We start from the raw sequence: 23123 nt of genomic DNA, 5'->3' as shown, positions 1-23123 counted from the left end.
AATGAAATCATAAAAGAAAAGAAATCAGTACTAGCCAGGAAAACCATGATTGGTGCATGTCTACTTTGTTATCATAATTTTCCTAAGTAAACTGTCATACCAGCACCTTGAAAAATGCCCAAAAGTGACCTAACTTATCTTATTTACTAACCCCTTATATAAGTGCCTGTGACATAAGATTTTTATGATAAATCCAAATTAGATTTATTGAAAGGAAACATTAATGAAATATTTCAAAAAGTAACCAGAAAAACAGTTGTTGGTCATAAATATGACATATGGTCATACATTTGACTAATTAGGGACTTCCAGACTAATCCTTAACGCTCTTTTATGACGTAAAAGCGTAACCCCGGCACATAAACTGACTGCTGCTACAATGGCCAGCAACACAAACAGTAGCGAAGAATTGGATGTTTCTTTGGAAATATTTCAGTCACAATCAGAGAAAGACAAAACAGAGTCAGAAGAAGACAGTCAGCTTTCATCAGATGACAGAGCACAAGTGCCACCTAATTCGACCAGGGTCTACTTTTGCCGGAAGGTGGAGCACGGCTGGAGTCAAGGAAACAGAACGAACACAACATTTGGATTTTCAAAATAATTCAAGATGGACTAGATCTCGCTATATTAGGAAATAGACGCATATATTTATATATACACCTGTATATATTAGCAATTGTTTACATTAGATGAATTAGATCTGTTACTGGGCTATACCTTAACTAAGGTATTCTAAACTGAACATTTAAACATTAAATGCATCAAACTAAGCAACAAGTATAGCTTTGTTGCATTCAGTGTACTCACCCATTGTGGTAAAAAACACATGGATGCAAGAAACGAAAAGTCAAGCAGTTTTAACTGGTTTAACTTCCACAGAATGAGTTGTTTTGGACTTGCTTCCTCATTTATCACTGGCTTTTATTGTGCAATCTGCATATTCTTCTTGGAGCTCCTCTGGGCTTCGCAGCAGACTGGAGCGGTGTAGATACAGTGTATATAATGTATACGGTATATAAATGGCACTGAGTGAAACAACTGGAGGCAAAGCTGAGAAGCATGGAGCAGCAGTAGTAGACACAACAGATGATTCAAGATCAGAAGACACTACCTGGTATGTCATTTTTTAAACTTTATATTAGATTTTTTAGAGAAACATTTATTTAAATATATTGTATGTGCATGTCATTTATCTTATTTTGGGTTTTTTATTCAAAGTAGTTTGCCGAAAAGTATTCTAAACACAACTGGCTGTACTTGGTGGGACCAGCCCATCTGTCCCTTAGCAGTTTTCCAGCTCTGATCCTCTTTGCTTCAGGAAATTAGTGCAGACTAATTGCTGCTGCCATAGTATTGCTGCCACCACCAGTAATGCACCGTTTAACCATATTAACGCTGTTTTTAATGCAAATTGGTTTCTACCTGAACAGTTTATAATTGACGCTCACACAATGAATGACTGGAGACTTCCCCTTAGACGTCATTTCTGGGCGACTTTGGACTTGCAAAATGTAACAACAAAATAAGCTTATTTTGTGACATTTTGTTTCATCTTTTATCATGTCTTTAATCCTAATAGGATTAAAGATGGATTAATCCTAATAATGTCATATAATGAATAATCTTAATATAATGCCAATTATATTGAGAATATTTGTCAATATAATTGACATAAAATGTCAATTATATTAAATTGCAGCCCAATTTCTTCAATATTAAGATGTTTTCTTTCAATGTCTGCATTTGTGGGAAAAGCATGTTGTAGGCACTTCAGGACATTTATTTAAGAAAATGAAAAATTAAGCTTTAAACTTGCTTTTTTACTAAAATACTAAGTACTAAAGCACAGCAAAATCATTCAAGCACAAAATATTATTTTCCCACCCTAAATATTACACTGATATCCTTCACTTCACAAACTCCTCTATCCTGGCCCTATCAGGAACACAGAAAGAAAACAAACTAACTCCCAATTACATATTTAATATACAGATTTGCAGTCAATGTGCCTGAGAAATAAAATTATTCCTTTTGATAAGCCAAGCCAACAGCCTATTTATGATGTTGCATATTTCCATATAACAAGGAAGAAGTCTGCGGGTAAGCAACGAAAATAAAAAGGGGGGAAAATAAGAGGAAACTCTTTCTCTTGGATGATTCTTCTTCAGTAAAGGGGGGGCGGGGGGTGATCGAATGTCGAGCCATTGTTCGGCACTAATTTAATTAATTCTGCTCGTTATCTCATTGTGCAGAAAAGACCCCGTTTTGGTTGGGAATGGAAATGGAGCAGTGAAGACAGAGGAGGAGGGAGAACAACAAGGAGTTGTGAAAGACAAAGAGGATTGTGCTCTTGTTGCAAGAAACATCTTTAAAGCATCTATACATCAGCAGCAGTGACTGCACAGGTTATTTATGCATGGTGGATTAATGCACAGCCAACAGCCCTTGTGGATGATGTGACTGGCATCCAATTAAAGAAAATAAAAAGCTTAGTATAGTAATAGAAAACAACATAATTTTTGCTTCAAAATTGTTGCATCGTGGGAAGAAAATGTGATTTATGTATTTATAAACTGCGACAAGCAAAGCTAGAAAAACAACAAAGAAAAAAAGAAATAAATATATTAAAAAAAGGGTGGCAAAGATATTCTAAAAGCATGAAGACTAACTTTCATAGTCAAAATCTGCTTCACTCTGAGGACTGCTTAGACCAGAATCTGTAAAGAACAATAAACAGGAGATAGTGGGTTCAATGACCTAAATTGCAACAGAAAAGACAAAATGAAAATAGAAAACATGTAAAGCACTATAAGGAAATAAAGTAAGGTACAATGTAACAATGTAACAGTTTTTTGTTTTTAGAGTTTACTCTTTACCCTCAACAAACGCAAGTCTTCAGGGTGGCCTACATTATGGGTAACAAGCAGACCTTTAGGGAGATAAAAAAAAACAAGGTATACCTTTATAGAGCTGACTAAACCTCAAGTTTAGTCAGAAGAGACAGCATCTGTGAACATCATTTTTTCAAGCCTTGCAACACATTTTTAATTGGATTTAGGTCTGGACTTTGACTGGGCCATTCTAACACCTGAATATGTTTGGACCAAAACTGCTCCACTGTAGTGCTGGCTCTTTATTCAGCTTCACTGTTCAGTTGAAAGGTGAACCTCTGCCTCAGCCAGTAGACTTAAGCAGTCTCTAACAGTTTTTTTTTTCCTGTATGTAGCTCCATCCATCTTCCAATCATCTCTGACCAGCTTCTCTATCTCTGCTGAAGATAATCGCCCCCAGCATGATGCTGCCGCCACCATGCTTCAGGATGGCAGGTATGTTCACGGTTATGTGTAGTGTTAATTTTTTTCAAAACATATTTTAACACACATTTTGCATGTAGGCCAACACATTACAATTCTTATCAGACCAGACCACATGTCCTGCTGACTGATTATCCATCCTAAGCTGCAGATCTCTGCATGTCCTCCAGAGCCAATGTGGGTCTCTTGATTGCCTCTCTGATCTCAACTCAACTTGTCGGGCCTGTCTGTTTACTTGGTCTTTGTAGTTTTGACAAAATGAACAGTACTCTGTGAGATGTTAAAATCTTCAGATATTGTTTTATACTGTTTGATAATTGGGATCAACTGGAATGTATGTTCCTCACTTAAAATCTGTATGATTCCACTGAATTGACTTTGTGAGGTGCCTTGAGATGATATTTGTAGTGAATTGTGCTATATAAATAAACTGAATTGAATTGAATTGTTTTACAGCTTAACTCTCCTAAAACATTCTACACAACTTTATGACACACTAGTCTGCTATGTTCCTTGGTCTGCATATTGATGTTTGTTTACTAATGTTCTTTAACAAACCTTTGAGAAATCAAAGAACAGATAATATAGTGAGATTGCGTTACACTGAGATTGAGTCTCTTATCTAATTAGGTGATTCTGAAGGCAATTGTTTTCATTGGATTTCATTTAGGGATATCAAATCAAGGGGTCATTTATGATCAATGTTAAATATGCAGATGTATACCTGTCTGTCTTCTATGCGTATTTAATGCATATTTTAATCCTTCAAAATGAAGCTTGCAGATTTGTATCCAAACACAACGTATGGAGTAATACTACCGGTAATCGTAGGGGCATTGTGCTGCAGTATAGCTCACATACGATCAGCAAAAATGTATGAAATGTATGGATGCAAAGGTCCCTCCATTCATTACAAGGACTGCTTTTTTGTCTTTTTCTGATTAAAACTTCCTTTACCATCATCATGTTTGCAATTGAAACCAACATTTAAATTTGAATGCTAACTCAGAACTGACCTCTAGTGGAAACAGTAGCGCCTAACTGCTGTGCCAGCCTAATGAACGCATGAAAAGCATTCTGGACAGTGTCGTTTGACAACATTAGAAATGGGCGAGCCTCTTCACGCGCATAAAGGGACAATAAGTGGTAGCTCATAAGTATTCACACTGAAATGCTCAGATTTAAAAAGTATTGAAAAAACCATGTATCGTTTTCTTACCACTTAAGAAATAAGTTCTACTTTTTTTGGTTTATTAGATAAAAGCCCAATAAACCACATTGTGGTTTGTGGTTTTAAAGTGACAAGAATGTTCAAGAAAATCAAGGGGTATGAATACTTTTTCATGGTACTGTATCAGTACTACAACCACCCTCAAAAGGGAGGCTAGTTGGTCATAGATGCCAGCGTCTGTAACTCAAAGGCAGAGCCCTACATCTACAGTTAGAGAGATCAGGGATAAGAAAATTGATTTGTTGTGTCAAAGCTTTCAGATGGATCCTTTAGGAAAATAGAGAAAGTGATAGAAAATGGGGGAAAACAAACCTATGTCTGCTGATAAAAAAAAACTAACTTTGAATGGTTTCTTTGTCTGTTGCTTCTCAGTGAGACCCTGGAAGTAAAAGGTGTGGAAGAGGATCTGCATTCATGGTTGACAGCTGATGAGCCACAGATGATGGGAGTCAGAGCTCTGAGGGAATCTTATCTCCTGTAGAAGAGAGGTTCTCCGAGGTCAAGTCAGGACAAAGCTATGTCAGGACTGAATAATGTCCATCCAAACAGTTAAAAGAAATGCTTACCTTAACCTAAAAATGCATTTAAAACATGTGTCAAATTTGACTTTTGAATAAATTTATGTGCTGGGAGACAAGTTCTGGTTACCAAAAAATTGACTTGTTCTGTATAATAGGGCAAAACACAGCTCTTTGCTTGTCACACACCAATATAAACTGGCATAATGGTAACAGTGCCAAGCTTTGGGTGGCTTTACCTTGTTTAGACATCTTAGTGCGAAGACATCACGCTAGCGGCGTCAAGCGAAAGCAAAGGGTTGTAGACACTGAACATCCTTCTCTTCCTAATTGATTTGTGACAATGACTAATTAAGCCTTACGGGTGGTACTCTGATCTCCCGTCTCCGAACGTCATTTATCACAGCAGGGAGGAGGTGCAGGCATGATTCTGTTTATGTGTGAGTGTATGGCATGTCTGTGATTTGACAGCATCGTGAGGAGGAGGGCATGCTTGTTAAAATCACTGCCGTAATCGGCAGAAACATGTAGGTTGCTGACACCTACAAGCGACTGGCTGGTGCTGGCGTCATTTTGAATGTATGCAACGCCTTTTTTGCAAGGAAATCTTTGATTTGTATGTATCGAGATGAGAAAGTAAATCTTGTTTTCACCCAGTATTATGAGCGTGTGAACGAGATGCTGAATTGGTGGGTAAAGCTGAAGAAAACCAGAGATGGAAGCAAAATAAAGAGCGAGAATAACAGGTGATAAAAGGTAAATTCAGCTCAGCTGTGGTGTAGCTGGCAAGAGGGTTCCCTATTTTTACCTGAGTAGCAACGGCTTGGACTTTTTTAAATTATAAATGGCAAGTATTTTTATAGTGACATATAAAGATGTGTTTACATATTTAAGTAGGGGTGTTTAATAATACAATGCTTATTATTTTATAGCTCTTTCATCAATTAAGAAAATATTTACTGATGAAAAATATGAGGAAAAGCATTCTTAATTTTTCTGTAGCACCTGGCTGATCCAGAGCCTTTACTTGTTTTAATTAGTCAAAGTTAAATATGTGTTTGCCAGCAAGAGTTCTGCCAGCTGTGTCAGTCTTTCAGACGAGCCCAACGGCAAAAAAGTCGTGAAAAGGCTCTGGCAGCTCCCGGAGGCTGACGTTAAAACGAAACGAGTGTTTTTAAAAGCTATTGCGGAGCAGACGTTGTGTGCCAAACAACAGAAGGCATCTGCAGCCAAAAGCAGCAGGACTGTATTTATGTAATAAAGTGAATGAAAGATTTTCTGCTGTAAGCAAATTCTAGTTTCCCTGGACTTATGGAAGTTGGTGCCATTGCTTTGGGTGACACTAAATCTAACTTCCACTTCCTATAGCTAGATTATTCTTAAAGGCATCCGGTGCAAACATTGCTGAAACATAGCCATATACAGAAACAATCCTATTAGGTGCTGTTTTTTGTCCTTTTTTTATTATTATCTCCAAAATTGATGAAACGACTAAATTACCAAGAGAAATGAATGGATAAGTAATTGTTAAATACAAGGTTTCAAACTGCTTTACTTTCGTAGGTATAAAATGGAAGCATCTGAGACAAAATTTCAATACTTGGGTATAAAATGGGGATTTAATTGGTAAATTGTTGAACTGGCATTCCTAACACCACTCAGTGCATTTTGTAGACCACAGATTGATGTACTGTACTTTGAAAATTGGAAGAGGGGCCAAATTTGAAATGCTATGTTTACATTAGTAACAAACCCTTTTCAAAAGCTAGGCCAGAGACACCTTCTAGCATTTTTGATTTATGTAAAAAGTGAGGCAGCACGGAGGTTGAGTTGACCCCACCTTTCAGGGGGCAAGTGAAGTAGTCACAAAACTGATTTGGTGAGTAGCTGTGAAGTAGGGAAAGGCTCAAGTAGCACTCCATTTGCTGATTCTGAGATGCAAGCATTAAGGATTACTGGTAAGGATTACTGGTGCCAGCTTGGACGGTTGATTCCTGAAAAGCTGAGGTGACTTAAATACAGCAGGGGTTTGTTTTTGCTACCTTAATGGGTTTCTTTTTTAACAGGCCTACATTTAATAATCTGAACAAGTCATGCCGTCACTTATCAGGTATGAATGTTTCTCATGTGAAACCAATATGACTAAAGTCATGTTTGAAATGATTGTGCAGAAAAATAGTAATATTTTACACAACATTTGTACTTTTGGTTCGAATAGGATACATGTTGAATATAAAGGTATTTGTTGGATAATTCAACTAACGTGATGTTTGAATCTTCTGTCTTTCCAATCAGAAATGTTACCCATTTCAACAATTAATCATTTACAGGGGTTGGACAATGAAACTGAAACACCTGGTTTTAGACCACAATAATTTATTAGTAGGGTGTAGGGCCTCCTTTTGCGGCCAATACAGCGTCAATTCGTCTTGGGAATGATATATACAAGTCCTGCACAGTGGTCAGAGGGATTTTAAGCCATTCTTCTTGCAGGATAGTGGCCAGGTCACTACGTGATACTGGTGGAGGAAAACACTTCTTGACTCGCTCCTCCAAAACACCCCAAAGTGGCTCAATAATATTTAGATCTGGTGTCTGTGCAGGCCATGGGAGATGTTCAATTTCACTTTCATGTTCATCAAACCAATCTTTCACCAGTCTTGCTGTGTGTATTGGTGCATTGTCATCCTGATACACGGCACCGCCTTCAGGATACAATGTTTGAACCATTGGATGCACATGGTCGCGCCCATCTAGCACAAGTATTGGGCCAAGGGAATGCCATGATATGGCAGCCCAAACCATCACTGATCCACCCCCATGCTTCACTCTTGGCATGCAACAGTCTGGGTGGTACGCTTCTTTGGGGCTTCTCCACACCGTAACTCTCCTGGATGTGGGGAAAACAGTAAAGGTGGACTCATCAGAGAACAATACATGTTTCACATTGTCCACAGCCCAAGATTTGCGCTCCTTGCACCATTGAAACCGACGTTTGGCATTGGCATGATTGACCAAAGGTTTGGCTATAGCAGCCCGGCCGTGCATATTGACCCTGTGGAGCTCTCGACGGACAGTTCTGGTGGAAACAGGAGAGTTGAGGTGCACATTTAATTCTGCCGTGATTTGGGCAGCCGTGGTTTTATGTTTTTTGGATACAATCCGGGTTAGCACCCGAACATCCCTTTCAGACAGCTTCCTCTTGCAACCACAATTAATCTTGTTGGATGTGGTTCGTCCTTCTTGGTGGTATGCTGACATTACCCTGGATACTGTGGCTCTTGATACATCACAAAGACTTGCTGTCTTGGTCACAGATGCGCCAGCAGGACGTGCACCAACAATTTGTCCTCTTTTGAACTCTGATATGTCACCCATAATGTTGTGTGCATTTCAATATTTTGAGCAAAACTGTGCTCTTACCCTGCTAATTGAACCTTCACACTCTGCTCTTACTGGTGCAATGTGCAATCAATGAAGACTGGCTACCAGGCTGGTCCAATTTAGCCATGAAACCTCCCACACTAAAATGACAGGTGTTTCAGTTTCATTGTCCAACCCCTGTATATTTCAATGCTAAATATTTAAAGAATTATTTGAATTTCAGTCTTGAATTGCTATTCCTAACAACCTTTCTTTATTGGAAAAAAGCAAAGGGAAGATATAGAAAAAGAAGTGAGAAAATAGCAGCGTATGGTCAGAGATAGACAGCAGATATCCACTGAGTTGTGCTGCTTCTGTCTATTGGCCCTGTTTGCTAATTAAACCCCAGGCACAGAGAAAGATTGTGACAAAACTAGACATTCTCTGCCCAAAGGCTGACACAGTACCTACAGGCTTTAGAGCACACACACACAACCACACACAGTGAACACTCTCTTGAAGACTATGCACATTGGAAACATAACCAAAAACATATTTTATGTTCCTCAGCACTTGGGGTCACTGAGCACACACAGCCAATGCAGCATATGGTCTGTTGCATTTGAGTGGCCTTGGATAACCACACTGGGAATATGCCAATTGAACAATGGTTGCTATTAGCTGATGGGAATGTTCACAAATGCTCACCGGCCCTCTTAATTGGGCTAAAATGTCCACTTGAATTAAATTTCCTGGGTGTGGAGATAAAGACAGCAGCCAAGTCTGAAACAATGGAAGGGCTGCTGAATGAGAACACGTGTTATATATAAAGTCTCTGCATGTTCTAACAAATGTTATGGAAAAATGAAGCATTAGATAAGTTACATACGTTTTTATTATTTAAGGGAGAGAGATGGAGAACTCAGCAGTAGATGGCAAATAGTCAAGCAAAAAATTACAGTAAGGTTGGTCATTGTATCTTAAAATAACTACTTAGAGGGCTCCAGAAAAAACACAAACATGGCAAAATGAGGATGGTCTTATGAACTTGACCGTTTTTGTACCCGTGTAGGATTGTGCACCTCCTTTCATCCACACTTTAATAATCTGATGCAAATAAATCTGTTTAGCCCAAAGAAACAAAAATCAAGGCAGCATGCCTGAACTCCGACAGAAGCTGAAGAGGGATGCTACATTTTGGAGGATGGCTTCTCCTGATAGAGTAGCATAGATGGCTGAAAGTCATCAAGGCTCAGAAACAAAGGCGAAAGAAGTCAAATAAACAATCAAAAGAAAAAAACACGGTGCATGTATTTTTTTCCTTTACCTCGAAAGTATTTTCTTTTTTCTTGTATGTTTGCAGGAACAGGTTAGGGAAATACTAAAGTAGCATATGACTAAGTTTTTTAAAAGGTGTTTAAAAGGCCAAATGAAATTTAATAGAAGAATCTACATCTCAAAACTTCATGGCTTTGTGTGAAATGCTAAATAGTTCTCTTTCTGTAGATTTTGTGCTAAAACTCCAATATACAAAATTATAGTAGTGATTAGCATGAGAAAATCACAGTGCCTTGCTAAAGTATTCATACCTCTTAAACATTTTCAGATTCCACTTAAGAATCAGTGGCAAGGAATGAACATTAGAAATGATCTGTAAAAAGCAATTGGAATGAGTTGAGCTAACATGTAAAAACATTCAATGAACTCCATATTTTTTACTTTATCTTAAGCTGCAAAACACACCAAAGTAGCAAATTCTGCATGTTTCAAGAAGAATGTTTACAATATGGTTTCTAAATTCTTTTCAAAGAAATGCATTTGGACTGCCGTTATTGCTACTATATTGCAAAGTGTAGATCCTTTAACCACACCATAGGAGCCATGACAGCTGCAAAATATGTCCAAAACATAAAAAAAAAAGGATCTTATGGTAAATGAAGGAAAAACATGTCAGACGAGCCTTAGCTACAGAAGCCAAACACAATGTGTGCAGTAATTTGCTCAGTTACAAACATCAGAGTTTTTAGCTTGGAAGAACATCAGAAGAAATGAAAGACAAAAGTGGAAGCATGTAAAACCCTGGAGAACAAAATGAGATTTGTTTCCAGTTTAACAATCATAATTTCTAGCGGTTTGTTAATCATCAATGGCTAATTGGTACATGGGGATATGGAAAATGTAGAAATATGGCTTGTAGGCAGTTAGAGAGGCAAAATAATGTTGAATGCAATGATGAGAGCACACACGGAGAACACAAACATCTAAACAATTTTACAAGTGTACATTCTTTTAAAACAAAGGTGTTTATACAGGTCCTTCTCAAAATATTAGCATATTGTGATAAAGTTCATTATTTTCCATAATGTCATGATGAAAATTTAACATTCATATATTTTAGATTCATTGCACACTAACTGAAATATTTTAGGTCTTTTATTGTCTTAATACGGATGATTTTGGCATACAGCTCATGAAAACCCAAAATTCCTATCTCACAAAATTAGCATATTTCATCCGACCAATAAAAGAAAAGTGTTTTTAATACAAAAAAACGTCAACCTTCAAATAATCATGTACAGTTATGCACTCAATACTTGGTCGGGAATCCTTTGGCAGAAATGACTGCTTCAATGCGGCGTGGCATGGAGTCAATCAGCCTGTGGCACTGCTGAGGTCTTATGGAGGCCCAGGATGCTTCGATAGCGGCCTTTAGCTCATCCAGAGTGTTGGGTCTTGAGTCTCTCAACGTTCTCTTCACAATATCCCACAGATTCTCTATGGGGTTCAGGTCAGGAGAGTTGGCAGGCCAATTGAGCACAGTGATACCATGGTCAGTAAACCATTTACCAGTGGTTTTGGCACTGTGAGCAGGTGCCAGGTCGTGCTGAAAAATGAAATCTTCATCTCCATAAAGCTTTTCAGCAGATGGAAGCATGAAGTGCTCCAAAATCTCCTGATAGCTAGCTGCATTGACCCTGCCCTTGATAAAACACAGTGGACCAACACCAGCAGCTGACACGGCACCCCAGACCATCACTGACTGTGGGTACTTGACACTGGACTTCTGGCATTTTGGCATTTCCTTCTCCCCAGTCTTCCTCCAGACTCTTGCACCTTGATTTCCGATAGACATGCAGAATTTGCTTTCATCCGAAAAAAGTACTTTGGACCACTGAGCAACAGTCCAGTGCTGCTTCTCTGTAGCCCAGGTCTGGGGAATGCGGCACCTGTAGCCCATTTCCTGCACACACCTGTGCACGGTGGCTCTGGATGTTTCTACTCCAGACTCAGTCCACTGCTTCCGCAGGTCCCCCAAGGTCTGGAATCGGCCCTTCTCCACAGTCTTCCTCAGGGTCCGGTCACCTCTTCTCGTTGTGCAGCGTTTTCTGCCACACTTTTTCCTTCCCACAGACTTCCCACTGAGGTGCCTTGATACAGCACTCTGGGAACAGCCTATTTGTTCAGAAATGTCTTTCTGTGTCTTACCCTCTTGCTTGAGGGTGTCAATAGTGGCCTTCTGGACAGCAGTCAGGTCGGCAGTCTTACCCATGATTGGGGTTTTGAGTGATGAACCAGGCTGGGAGTTTTAAAGGCCTCAGGAATCTTTTGCAGGTGTTTAGAGTTAACTCGTTGATTCAGATGATTAGATTCATAGCTCGTTTAGAGACCCTTTTAATGATATGCTAATTTTGTGAGATAGGAATTTTGGGTTTTCATGAGCTGTATGCCAAAATCATCCGTATTAAGACAATAAAAGACCTAAAATATTTCAGTTAGTGTGCAATGAATCTAAAATATATGAATGTTAAATTTTCATCATGACATTATGGAAAATAATGAACTTTATCACAATATGCTAATATTTTGAGAAGGACCTGTATCTATTTGCTTTTAAACTTTTTTACTATAAAAGTGAAGACATTTCCCCTACATTAGATTGACAAAGACAAGAGATTCCTACAACCATTCCATATGGAGGTTAAACAGCGTCTAAAATATAAAGTAGGCTGTTAAAGTCACCAAAACACTGGCATCCATTACAGCCTCCAACCGGTTTATGCCTCTTCATGAAAAAACTACAACTCTGCCAGTGTTGCTATTACACATGTAGCAGAAGTAGTCCTATGCAAAAGGAGTTTTGCATAATATGAATATTGTGAATGTGGCCCCCCCTACCTGGAGTTTGGAAGTTGATACGTCTCATTTCCACAGGGTCTGTGGGGTGATGGGGTGTAATATCTGCGTTGTTAAGCAGACATTTTGTGCGTGGCTCAGACTCTTTTCTCTTCCGGCTGCAGAGCAAAACAGAGCAGAGACACTTAAGATAAAATAACATAGACAGTGGAGTAACTTTCAGTCAAAGAGTTATCCAAAAGAAAATTTTATCATCTGCAACTTTTTTTTCACCAGGTTTTGATTAAAACCAGCAGAAAAACACAGCATGTTGGTTTTCTACACCAATATAGTTGAAATTTGGATTAATCAGCCTTGTTTCTACATGTTTTACATATTTAACCAAGAACATTAAACTTTTTGAGCCTTTGGGACAGAGCACATTTTTTAAAAACTCTCTACAGCAAGAAGTCAAGATCCTCCAATACTTTCATATTCTAGCCAGGCAGGCTGTTTTGTCGTCTTTTGTAAAATGCACTGAATCTAAGTAAGGCTACACCTTACCTGTCTGGTTTGCTGTTTCCAGAGAATGCAACAGGAACCAAATAAATATATAAAAATGGCAAAAACACAACACACAAGGAGAAAGGGAGAGGGGGAGGCAAGAAGAGATATACATCAATAGAGAGCGGTTTAAAATTCACAGGGGTCACTGTTGGACTCGCAAAAAAGCGAGATGAAGCCCATCAGCATCTGAATGGGTGAGTGTCTGTAAATGTGTGTGCAGATGTCAGAGGGTAAAAATAAGTGAGCACATGCCTTTGTGAGTGTATGACTGTGCTGTTGTGTGTGAGTGTATGTCTGTGTGTGCACGAGGGTGAAGATACACAGAGGAGAGGGTAATGTCAGGGCCAAGGGCAGACCCGGGAAACACTATTCACCAGGGAGGGATGGGGGAAGCAGGGGGAGGGAGTGGTGGTGGGAGCGTGAGATGAAGAGAAAGAGAATGGAGAAAAAAGAGAGAGATCCAAGGAGAGGTGTTACTCTCCCTAACCACCAAGACTGAGGTAAGGCAAGGTCAGACAGCAAGGGATCATCTGACAGTAGCAGGCTGCACTTGTGTTGCTCGACCCAGCCCTGGCCCCCCTTTAGATAATTCAGGAATCTCTCATATGTGTAGAAACTAGCTCTCACACTCAATGCTGAGTTCTAACTTCCAGAAGCTGGAGATAAATGAAACAGCTAGCTGTGAAACAACGCCAGCCTATTGATCTGATCAGTCTGTTCCTTCTGCTCCTTTATCGATCTTTGATAGAGCAGCTGATAATTACTGCAAGTGTATCACTGAGAACAATGAGAAACTAACTTCAACTACACTGAAATAAATCAATTTCTAAGCACATGTTTTACTATATAACAGGTATTAATTGAAAGAAATGTCTCAGAAAATAAAAGTTGAAACTATTTGGTCGGCTTTTGCTTTTCATCATCTCAAAGAATCTCATCATCTCTTCTTTCTCCAACCAGCTCACTTCCCACAGCCATCCTGCACCACAACAAAGCCTCTTTCACATTTGCATGCAACAATGTTATTGGGTCTTTGGATATCATGCTGCAATGAATACAAAACATAACCCCGCTTCAGCATGCTTCCTGACATGCAATTATTTCCATAAACCCAATTCCCAACATAAACTACAAATAACCAGTTCAACATCAAATCATGAGAACATATTGTGATATCGCTGAACATGTGGAAAATTAAATTTTTATAGCTTCTATAGCTTTTTCAGCTCAGTGTCTTTCTAAATGGTAAGGTCAGAGTAGTGGACCTACCAGTGGAAAAATATCAGTAGAGTGAAACTACCTGAAAGCATGTGGGCTATTTCCCATCATTTAAGGTTGAACAGTTTTATTTTTAAAGTGCTTTTAACTATATTCCAAGATCAATCATCACAAATTATTTCAAATCAAACTCACTTCTTTAATAGGAGAATGGAGATGACAATGCCAATGATGAAAACCACAGCCAAGACGGGGCCAACCACCCAAATGAGTCCGTCACCAGTCTCTACTGGCAAAGGGTCCACCATCAGCTCTGGAGTCATCACTGTGTCAGTATAGGGACTGGTTGCAAACATTTTCTGTGAAAAAAAACCAAAAAACGAAAAAACAAAATGAATGTAACATCAAAAACATGGTGACTCTGGAGAGGTGAATGACATTTATGAGTAAAGTTATTAAAGTAAATAGTCCATAGACTTGATTTAGACATGCGCCTATCAGAGATGTTGAGGCCAGCTTCTATTATTAGTTAGCACAATCTGGAAATAAGTGTAAATAAAACCAAAGGGTAAACTAATAATTGTAATAGTATATATCACATGTATGTGTTAAATTAGCATGGCTGGGACTAAAGTGGATAACACCAAAAGGAGAAAAACTTAAAATTAAAATTCTTTCTAGTAGAAATTGGATAAAGACAAGTTAACTGAAGCGTACTGAACTAAGATGAACCTGAAAACCCACCCCCACAGTGGCGTTGAGTTCAGCCAACAGGAAGAAGACGTACTCCTGACCAGGTTCGAGGGGCTTATTCTCACAGCTGCTCAGGCGGTGGTCTGATCCCACTGTGAAGGTGGAGGGCAGCTGCTTGAAGCAGGCTGTGATGTAGGGACTCCTCTGGTCCAGCTGAGCCAGCTGACGCCGTGAACGTCGCTTTGGGATCACATCCCTCAGCAGCTGTTCAAAGATAAGACGGTATTAGTTCATATGTTTATATTTTCATTGTTATTTCCTTATTGCATCGTTATTTCCTAATTGTAAATACGTCTCAAATTATTTGAAAATTATTTTACATGGACTGGATAACAGGAACAGCTAAATCCATTTCTTGCTGTTGTAGTTTTAGAAATTGCGATAACATCAAATTGCGCAACATCAAATTTATGAAGTGAAAACTTTACGGGAAACTTTTATAAAAATGTTTGTCAATAATAAATCAAAATCCTAAATTTTCATTAGAAAATATCTACAGTGTAGCTTACAGTTATGTATACACAAAATATAGATTTAAAATGATTTAATTCAACCAAGACATTTTTGTTTTGGAAGGCAACATGATAGGCCTATTTCAAAAGAAAATAAAACTTGAAATGAGTATTAGTTTTATTTTCTATTTAGTTTGTTTCTAATTAGTCAGTCAGTCATTTTCTACTGCTTATTCCATAGTGGGTCGCAGGGTAGCTGGTGCCCATGTCCAGCAGTCTATGGGCAAGAGGCGGGGTACACCCTGCAAACTCCATGCAGAAAGACCCCTGGCCGGGAATCGAACCCAGGACCTTCTTGCTGCAAAGCAACTGTGCTACCAACTGCGCCACAGTGCAGCCCCTGTTTCTAATTACACTTTATTCAAAAAACGTACAAATATTTATATCCTTCTAATTAAGCAGAGGAATATATTTATTTGCATTAACAGGAATCAATTGCCTACCATCAATTTTTTCATTTTTACACTGATAATTTCATTACTTATCTCTGGTACTGAGTTTGATTTTGAAAGGTCTCCTTTCCATTACCCTAATGTTTGGCTCCCTCCACAAGTTAAAGTCAGGACTCTGACTAGGTCACAAAAAATATTAATATTATTTTTAGCAAGAAGAGACATGCTGGTAAAAATAATGAATAACTTTAGCCTTAACTGTACATGTCACCTGAACAATGATGAAAGGATTGCAGGATTATTTTTGTCTTTTACAAAAAATTACGCAAAAGTCTGAAACTGCCTGTGATTAAAAGAAAATGCAATGTCGATTAAAGAAGTTGCATAACATCTGGAAGCAGACAAGACTTGTGTGTAATCCCAAATCCAATAGGAATGGTTGCCATTGATCTAGCGCCGAAGGTGACCTCCAGCTATGGGAAGAGTTGGGGAAGACTGCATAATTCAGTCTTCTGCATGCTCTGGGGGATTAATTTGCATAACTGAGATGTACTTATGTCTGTGCTGTGTGTGCCCATTCTGATAAAGGGTGTTTACAACACTGCTCACATTTACCAACATCTGGCATACACACAAACACATACACAGAATGTGATTTCTCCAGTCTAATCCAGTGCCATTCACTAATGTGGTAGATTTACTCCATATTAACAAGCCTCATGCCTTAAAAAGATCTTACCTCTTCTATGTCCATCTCATCAGGGTTCTTCAAGTTCTTAACTGTTCCTGATGTTGTTTTAAGAGGTACCACAACTACATAGAAGTTCCTGGAAATGTACAAAGAAAGCAAATACACCGAAGTAGTTGCAAGACGTCTGACATAATTTCTCAGCAATATGTACACTACCCATAGAAAACCAAAAGATTGTTCTATACTTACTTGACATCCCTGCTGTTGAGTGGTGGAAAGGACATAGTGAGGATGTTCTCAGGCTCAGCATAGATGTCCAGTTTGGGTTTCTTGACCAGCATAAGGGGTGCTGTCCTTGCCACCACACGATGCCGGGGCCCACCCTCAATGCTTTCTTGGCAGGTCACCCTGAACTCATAGGTGTTGTTGTGTCTTAGCCCAGTGATATACGCCTTCAACTTTCTGGCATCCACATCCATCTTTTGACGGTTGTACTCAATCTAGAGTTCAATAGATTAGAATTTGAAGGATCAGAAAATAAGCCTAAAAACAGGTAAATAAATAGATAACAGAGAAATGCTAGTAAGAATAATGTCCTTGAGAGGGGATTTTTTTTTTAGCAAACTATGCATGACAGTCACAAAATAATATGAATCAAGAGGCAGGTTCAAATGAGCTTATTAGCAAATTAGCGGTCTGATTCACTTATCTTGATAAACTCACTGTGCATTTGTACGGTGATCCTCTATCTGAAAACTTCCACCCAAGCACTACTGTTGTCTTGGTGGCCCACTTTACAGTGAAATTCTTTGGGACATCTGTAGATAAGACAAATAAGAGAAAAGAAGAGAAAAAAAGATCGGACAGTTAGTCAAAAGAACAGAAAGAGAGACAAGAGACAGAGAAACAAATGAACTTCAAAACAAAAGCTGCTCCTCCCCTGAAACGTTCCTCTGGGTTAAAGAGCGAATGCAACGGTGAGCTGTGATTGGCTGGGAAAAGGGCAATGCTACTGGTTAACACACAGAGCACGTAAGACTCATTGACAACAAATGGAGCACAAGTGTATGCCCTTTGGCTAGCCACCACTGGGAGTGCCAACCCATCTCCCTACTGACTTTGAACTATGACCACTTGGTGGTTAACAATTGACCCTTGCAAAAGACTCAATGCCAACTATCCCTACAGCGTTGCAGAGTTTGAGTTGGCACTGCCAATGTGCTGCCACACAGACAGTGAGACAGACCCAATACACTGCATGCCAACAGTCCAGAGCAGTGCATCTGTGGGATGCCATGCCACAAGGTGTCCTGTTAGGGAACCGAGGAAGAAGAAAGGGGAAGGGAGTTTTGAGAAGAAGGGACTTGAGAAAGAAATAATAATAGCTCAAACAAAAAATAAAATAAAGTCAAGTAAATATAAGAGTTGTGTGATCCTAGAATACTACAAACACAAAGTTGTTGTGACTGGATTTAACTGAGATCCTACCTTTTTTGAAAACTGGGTGAGATGGCAAAAGCTGCGTGGGTGTGGTCGACAAGGGGCTGTAAGAACTGAGAGGAGTGTCTGACCAACAACACTTACCTTGAAATTTCTAGGCTGCTCTCCACTTTCTCAATATGACTGACTGTAACTTACTGACTTTCATTTTACCTGGTTTGGGTTAGTGATGTAAGTAATCCATGGCAAGCAAATTAAATATCAATCTTTTTTGGAAGAGAGTTCAAGTCGGTGAAGAAGTTGGTCAGGTGTTTTTTTTAATTTTAAAGGTGAACATTGTTTTGAGCCAATTTCCAACCCCCTGCCACTGGGTTTGAAAAGAAACAGGCAAGCCCTACCTGCAGGATCAATGGCCACGGTCCGATACTGGATGGGCGGGCTGTAGGGCCCTGGACCTACACTGGTGTGGGCACGTATTTTCACATCATATGCAGAGTTCGGTTTGAGGCTGTTGAGCTCATAACTAGACAGGTTGGGAGGTAAACGTAGTTCTTGGGGTGCTTCTCTTGTTCCGGCTTCTTTGTAAGCCAGAGTGTACTCTGTGATGACCCCATTCCTCTCTGCCAGCACTGGTGGAGACCAGGACAGCTGCATGGAGCAGCATGTCACCATGGAGCCCTTGGTAATTTGAGGGTATCCCCCAGGGGCATTCTCAGGAACATTGAGTTCCACCACAGCCTCTTCCCCAAAGCCCCCTCTGCTTTTGGCTGAGATCTTAAAGAGATAAGAGGCACCACGGTGAATGTTGCCCACAGAATACTGCCGTTCTTGTGGAGCAAATTCCAGTGTGGCCAGAGGAGAGACGTCTTTCCGGCCAAACTGGAGGCGGTATCCCTGCAGGTCCATTCCATTTATCAGGTCTGGAGGATCCCAGTGAACAACAGCTGAAGTCTTTGAATCCTGAGCTACTGATAGATACGGCGGACCAGGCACTGAAAAAAAGCAATAGAAGAAAAATCTTAATTTCAAAGTTTAATACCATGTGCAGAGATGCTTTTAAATTAGCTCAACAGACAAAGCTCAAACATATGATTATATATTTTTGGTCAATAGGTTTTAATTAATTGCCCAACACAAAGTACAATAGTGTGGTAAAACACATATATTTTTACACATACGTTATACACAAAATTACTATTCACTAATTAGATGATTTCTGAAGATGGTTGGTTGCACTGGATTGTATTAAGTGGTATCTGACTAAAGGGGTCTGAGTACATACACAGAACATTTTGAAAACCTCATGTTCTTTTCCTTCCCCTTCTGTCTGTTATGTAAAATCCCAATAAAACATACTAAAACCTTTACATGGCACTGTATAGTTATACTTCATTTTTCCTAATGCGGCAAAGCAAAACTTAGCAGCAGCAAATTTGACATGATTCATAAAACATCTTTCCATTATATATTAATGGTAAAAGATCACAGAAAATAAAGCTACACTCCCAGTTACATTTTAAACTATTTATCAGTTAACACAATTTAGTAAGCTTGTGTAGCGTGATGATGTGGAAGATCCTCAGAAGTGATCAATTTTAGAGTGATAACTCTTCCCATTATCATTTCATGTTACATGGCTTTAACCAACAGAATCTCAGAACTGCAAAGAATCACTAAAGATTTAAGCAAAGAACAGTGCCTCTTTAAACTGTTGTCGTCTTTTTAGTTGCAAAATGGATGATCTATCTACTCAGGGGTCCAGGCTCCATTGCTCAGAACGGTGCAGTTTTGCTGCTCTTGTGGATGACACATCTCATCCAAACCCTTTTTTAAGCCACCATCGCTCAGGCAGAGGGAGCAGCATTCAAGAGAAGCCCGTAGTTCCTTACTAGCTATAAAAGTTTTAAGAGACAAGCAGAGCTGATTTGCTCTAAAGCCACATCTCAGTGTAAATAGATTTTACCTTCACTGTCCACTTCTCTTGTTTCTTTGAACAGAAGGTAGTGCCAGGAGAAATCAAATTGATAAGGTTGCAGACATACATGTTATATGCTGTCAGACGACAGAAACCCTTCCAGCCTATTTTCAAAGCTTTTAGGAAAATGGCACTTTGATTTAAAATTGAGAATTATTGCAGTGTCCTCCTACAGGGGTTGGACAATGAAACTGAAACACCTGTCATTTTAGTGTGGGAGGTTTCATGGCTAAATTGGACCAGCCTGGTAGCCAGTCTTCATTGATTACACATTGCACCAGTAAGAGCAGAGTGTGAAGGTTCAATTAGCAGGGTAAGAGCACAGTTTTGCTCAAAATATTGAAATGCACACAACATTATGGGTGACATACCAGAGTTCAAAAGAGGACAAATTGTTGGTGCACGTCTTGCTGGCACATCTGTGACCAAGACAGCAAGTCTTTGTGATGTATCAAGAGCCACAATATCCAGGGTAATGTCAGCATACCACCAAGAAGGACGAACCACGTCCAACAGGATTAACTGTTGCAAGAGGAAGCTGTCTGAAAGGGATGTTTGGGTGCTAACCCGGATTGTATCCAAAAAACATAAAACCACAGCTGCCCAAATCACGGCAGAATTAAATGTGCACCTCAACTCTCCTGTTTCCACCAGAATTGTCCGTCAGGAGCTCCACAGGGTCAATATACACGGCCGGGCTGCTATAACCAAACCTTTGGTCACTCATGCCAATGCCAAACGTCGGTTTCAATGGTGCAAGGAGCGTAAATATTGAGCTGTGGACAATGTGAAACATGTATTGTTCTCTGATGAGTCCACCTTTACTGTTTTCCCCACATCCAGGAGAGTTATGGTGTGGGGAAGCCCCAAAGAAGCGTACCACCCAGACTGTTGCATGCCCAGAGTGAAGCATGGGGGTGGATCAGTGATGGTTTGGGCTGCCATATCAGGGCATTCCCTTGGCCCAATACTTGTGCTAGATGGGCGCGTCACTGCCAAGGACTACCGAACCATTCTTGAGGACCATGTGCATCCAATGGTTCAAACATTGTATCCTGAAGGCGGTGCCATGTATCAGGATGACAATGCACCAATACACACAGCAAGACTGGTGAAAGATTGGTTTGATGAACATGAAAGTGAAGTTGAACATCTCCCATGGCCTGCACAGTCACCAGATCTAAATATTATTGAGCCACTTTGGGGTGTTTTGGAGGAGCGAGTCAGGAAACGTTTTCCTCCATTAGTATCACGTAGTGACCTGGCCACTATCCTGCAAGAAGAATGGCTTAAAATCCCTCTGACCACTGTGCAGGACTTGTATATGTCATTCTCAAGACGAATTGATGCTGTATTGGCCACAAATGGAGGCCCTACACCATACTAATAAATTATTGTGGTCTAAAATCAGGTGTTTCAGTTTCATTGTCCAACCCCTGTAGGTTTCACCTTCAGAATTGGTCCTTTACTTTCCTGGGGGAAACTTTCTTACCTGCTAATTCAGACAACTTAGACGTAGAATGAACCATTGCAAGCATAAACACAACATTGTAATGCACCATTCAAAAATAAATAAATAAACTTGTGAACAGGCAAAAGTAATCCATTGTGTCTGGTAATTTCAGCCCTTTGGCATTTCATATTTGTGTAGTTTTATAGATGCACCAAGTGATACTTGTAGTTGCACAAAAGGAGACCCCAGAGCTGTTGAGTGATTGAATAACACAGAACAGGTAATGCATTTCTTTATAGTTTATTTATAGTTTATTGAATTTTCTTGATTTGGTCAAATTATTCATCATTCACAAGGTTTGTCAAAAGTACTGATAAACTGGGTTTGCAGCAATTGTGTGAATTCATGAATTCATCAAACTGAATAAGCTGAATGGAACTCTGATTTTGATTAACTGTAGTCCACTGTGTAGAATATATTTTATTACCAGTTTTGGATCTCCACTCAATGAATGTAATAGTTTTTTCCTACCGCTTTACATCCCAAATGTATCTGTTACACTCCATTTGTGAGGTAATTGACATTTTATTAAGCCTTTCGTTCACTTCTCTTTGCATCTAATGAGAAGAACATTTTCTTTGCTGCATTGACTATGTATGAACATACAAGTTTTTGTTTTGTTTTCCAAGGTGGAATACTGTCAGCGCCAACGTTTCCGCATGTACGTACATGTACAAATGCACACACTAGAATCTGCTCCTAACAATCCACTTTCTCTTATTAGTCGTTTGTTTGCTAATTCTTGTCTTTCTGAAGTCTGTTGCTAGAAGGAGCTGGGAGTGGGTGGGTTAGATGGTGGTTTGTTAGCAGAGCTTTTGCCCATAAGGGAAAGGCGTGGGTGTTGCATATTAGGTGAAACAAATCCTCCTAATACTTCTTGGCTACATGCTACAGCTCAGCTTGGTGTCATTTAAAAGCCCACTCTGCCTTCATGCTCGCTGTTAATCAAGGAAATGGAATCAGAGATAATGATCCTGGGATGATTCCATGAATGTTTTTTCCATTTAAATTTTTTTTGCTTCATTTCCAAAATCAACAGGCTGTTGTGTATATCCTTCACAGCCTTTGTAACCCCAGCAACTGCTTTATTATTTGTATATTCAAAACTGTGGCCTAATGCATTGTAGAGGAGAGGATTCGGAGCACTGAGCCAGCAGATTGGTGTCAGGAGGGGAGGTGGAAGCAGGGGATTGTTCAAGCTGTGTATGTGTATGGTGCCACGGGGTGATAAGAGAGCAAGGGCATGGTGAGGAGAAGAAAAATGACTGAATGAGGGATGATGAAGGTGACTAGGGACATGGAGCAATCAGCTGCAAAGAGGACCCACAGGGATATGAGGAGCCTGATATGTTTCTGAGACCTTTATTGTCCTTCTTCTCTTCTTTATTCTTTTCTTACATTATTCCCTCACTTCCTCCCTTAAACTACTCCACCTCATCTCCCCATCCTTGTCCATTTCATGGCTGACCCTGGTTCAATCCCTCCATGTGGAACTCTTGGCACGTTTCTCATCAGACTGC

General features: G+C 39.6%; 1 protein-coding gene across 18 annotated transcripts in view; it reads right to left on the bottom strand.

Moving 5' to 3' along the window:
• The window catches only part of ptprsa (protein tyrosine phosphatase receptor type Sa), a 305879-nt gene that overhangs the window by 40697 nt on the left and 242059 nt on the right, over nucleotides 1-23123 (bottom strand). For 7 of the 18 annotated variants that reach the window (XM_047374444.1, XM_047374455.1, XM_047374443.1 and 4 more), the window contains 9 exons: nucleotides 18514-19107; nucleotides 17399-17493; nucleotides 16925-17175; nucleotides 16724-16811; nucleotides 15072-15284; nucleotides 14523-14686; nucleotides 13107-13118; nucleotides 12606-12721; nucleotides 2673-2720 (listed from right to left, as the gene is read on the bottom strand). In XM_047374444.1, the coding sequence (XP_047230400.1) occupies nucleotides 2673-2720; nucleotides 12606-12721; nucleotides 13107-13118; nucleotides 14523-14686; nucleotides 15072-15284; nucleotides 16724-16811; nucleotides 16925-17175; nucleotides 17399-17493; nucleotides 18514-19107 (1581 nt within the window). The remainder of the gene's footprint in view (nucleotides 1-2672; nucleotides 2721-12605; nucleotides 12722-13106; nucleotides 13119-14522; nucleotides 14687-15071; nucleotides 15285-16723; nucleotides 16812-16924; nucleotides 17176-17398; nucleotides 17494-18513; nucleotides 19108-23123) is intronic. The other 11 variants (XM_047374451.1, XM_047374457.1, XM_047374458.1 and 8 more) reach the window with 6 other exon arrangements.

The sequence above is a fragment of the Girardinichthys multiradiatus genome, chromosome 9 (genome assembly GCF_021462225.1).
Source record: "Girardinichthys multiradiatus isolate DD_20200921_A chromosome 9, DD_fGirMul_XY1, whole genome shotgun sequence".
NCBI classification, from domain to species: Eukaryota; Metazoa; Chordata; class Actinopteri; order Cyprinodontiformes; family Goodeidae; genus Girardinichthys; species Girardinichthys multiradiatus.
Note: the sequence above shows the minus strand (reverse complement) of the source record. Positions and strands in the feature narration are given on the sequence as shown.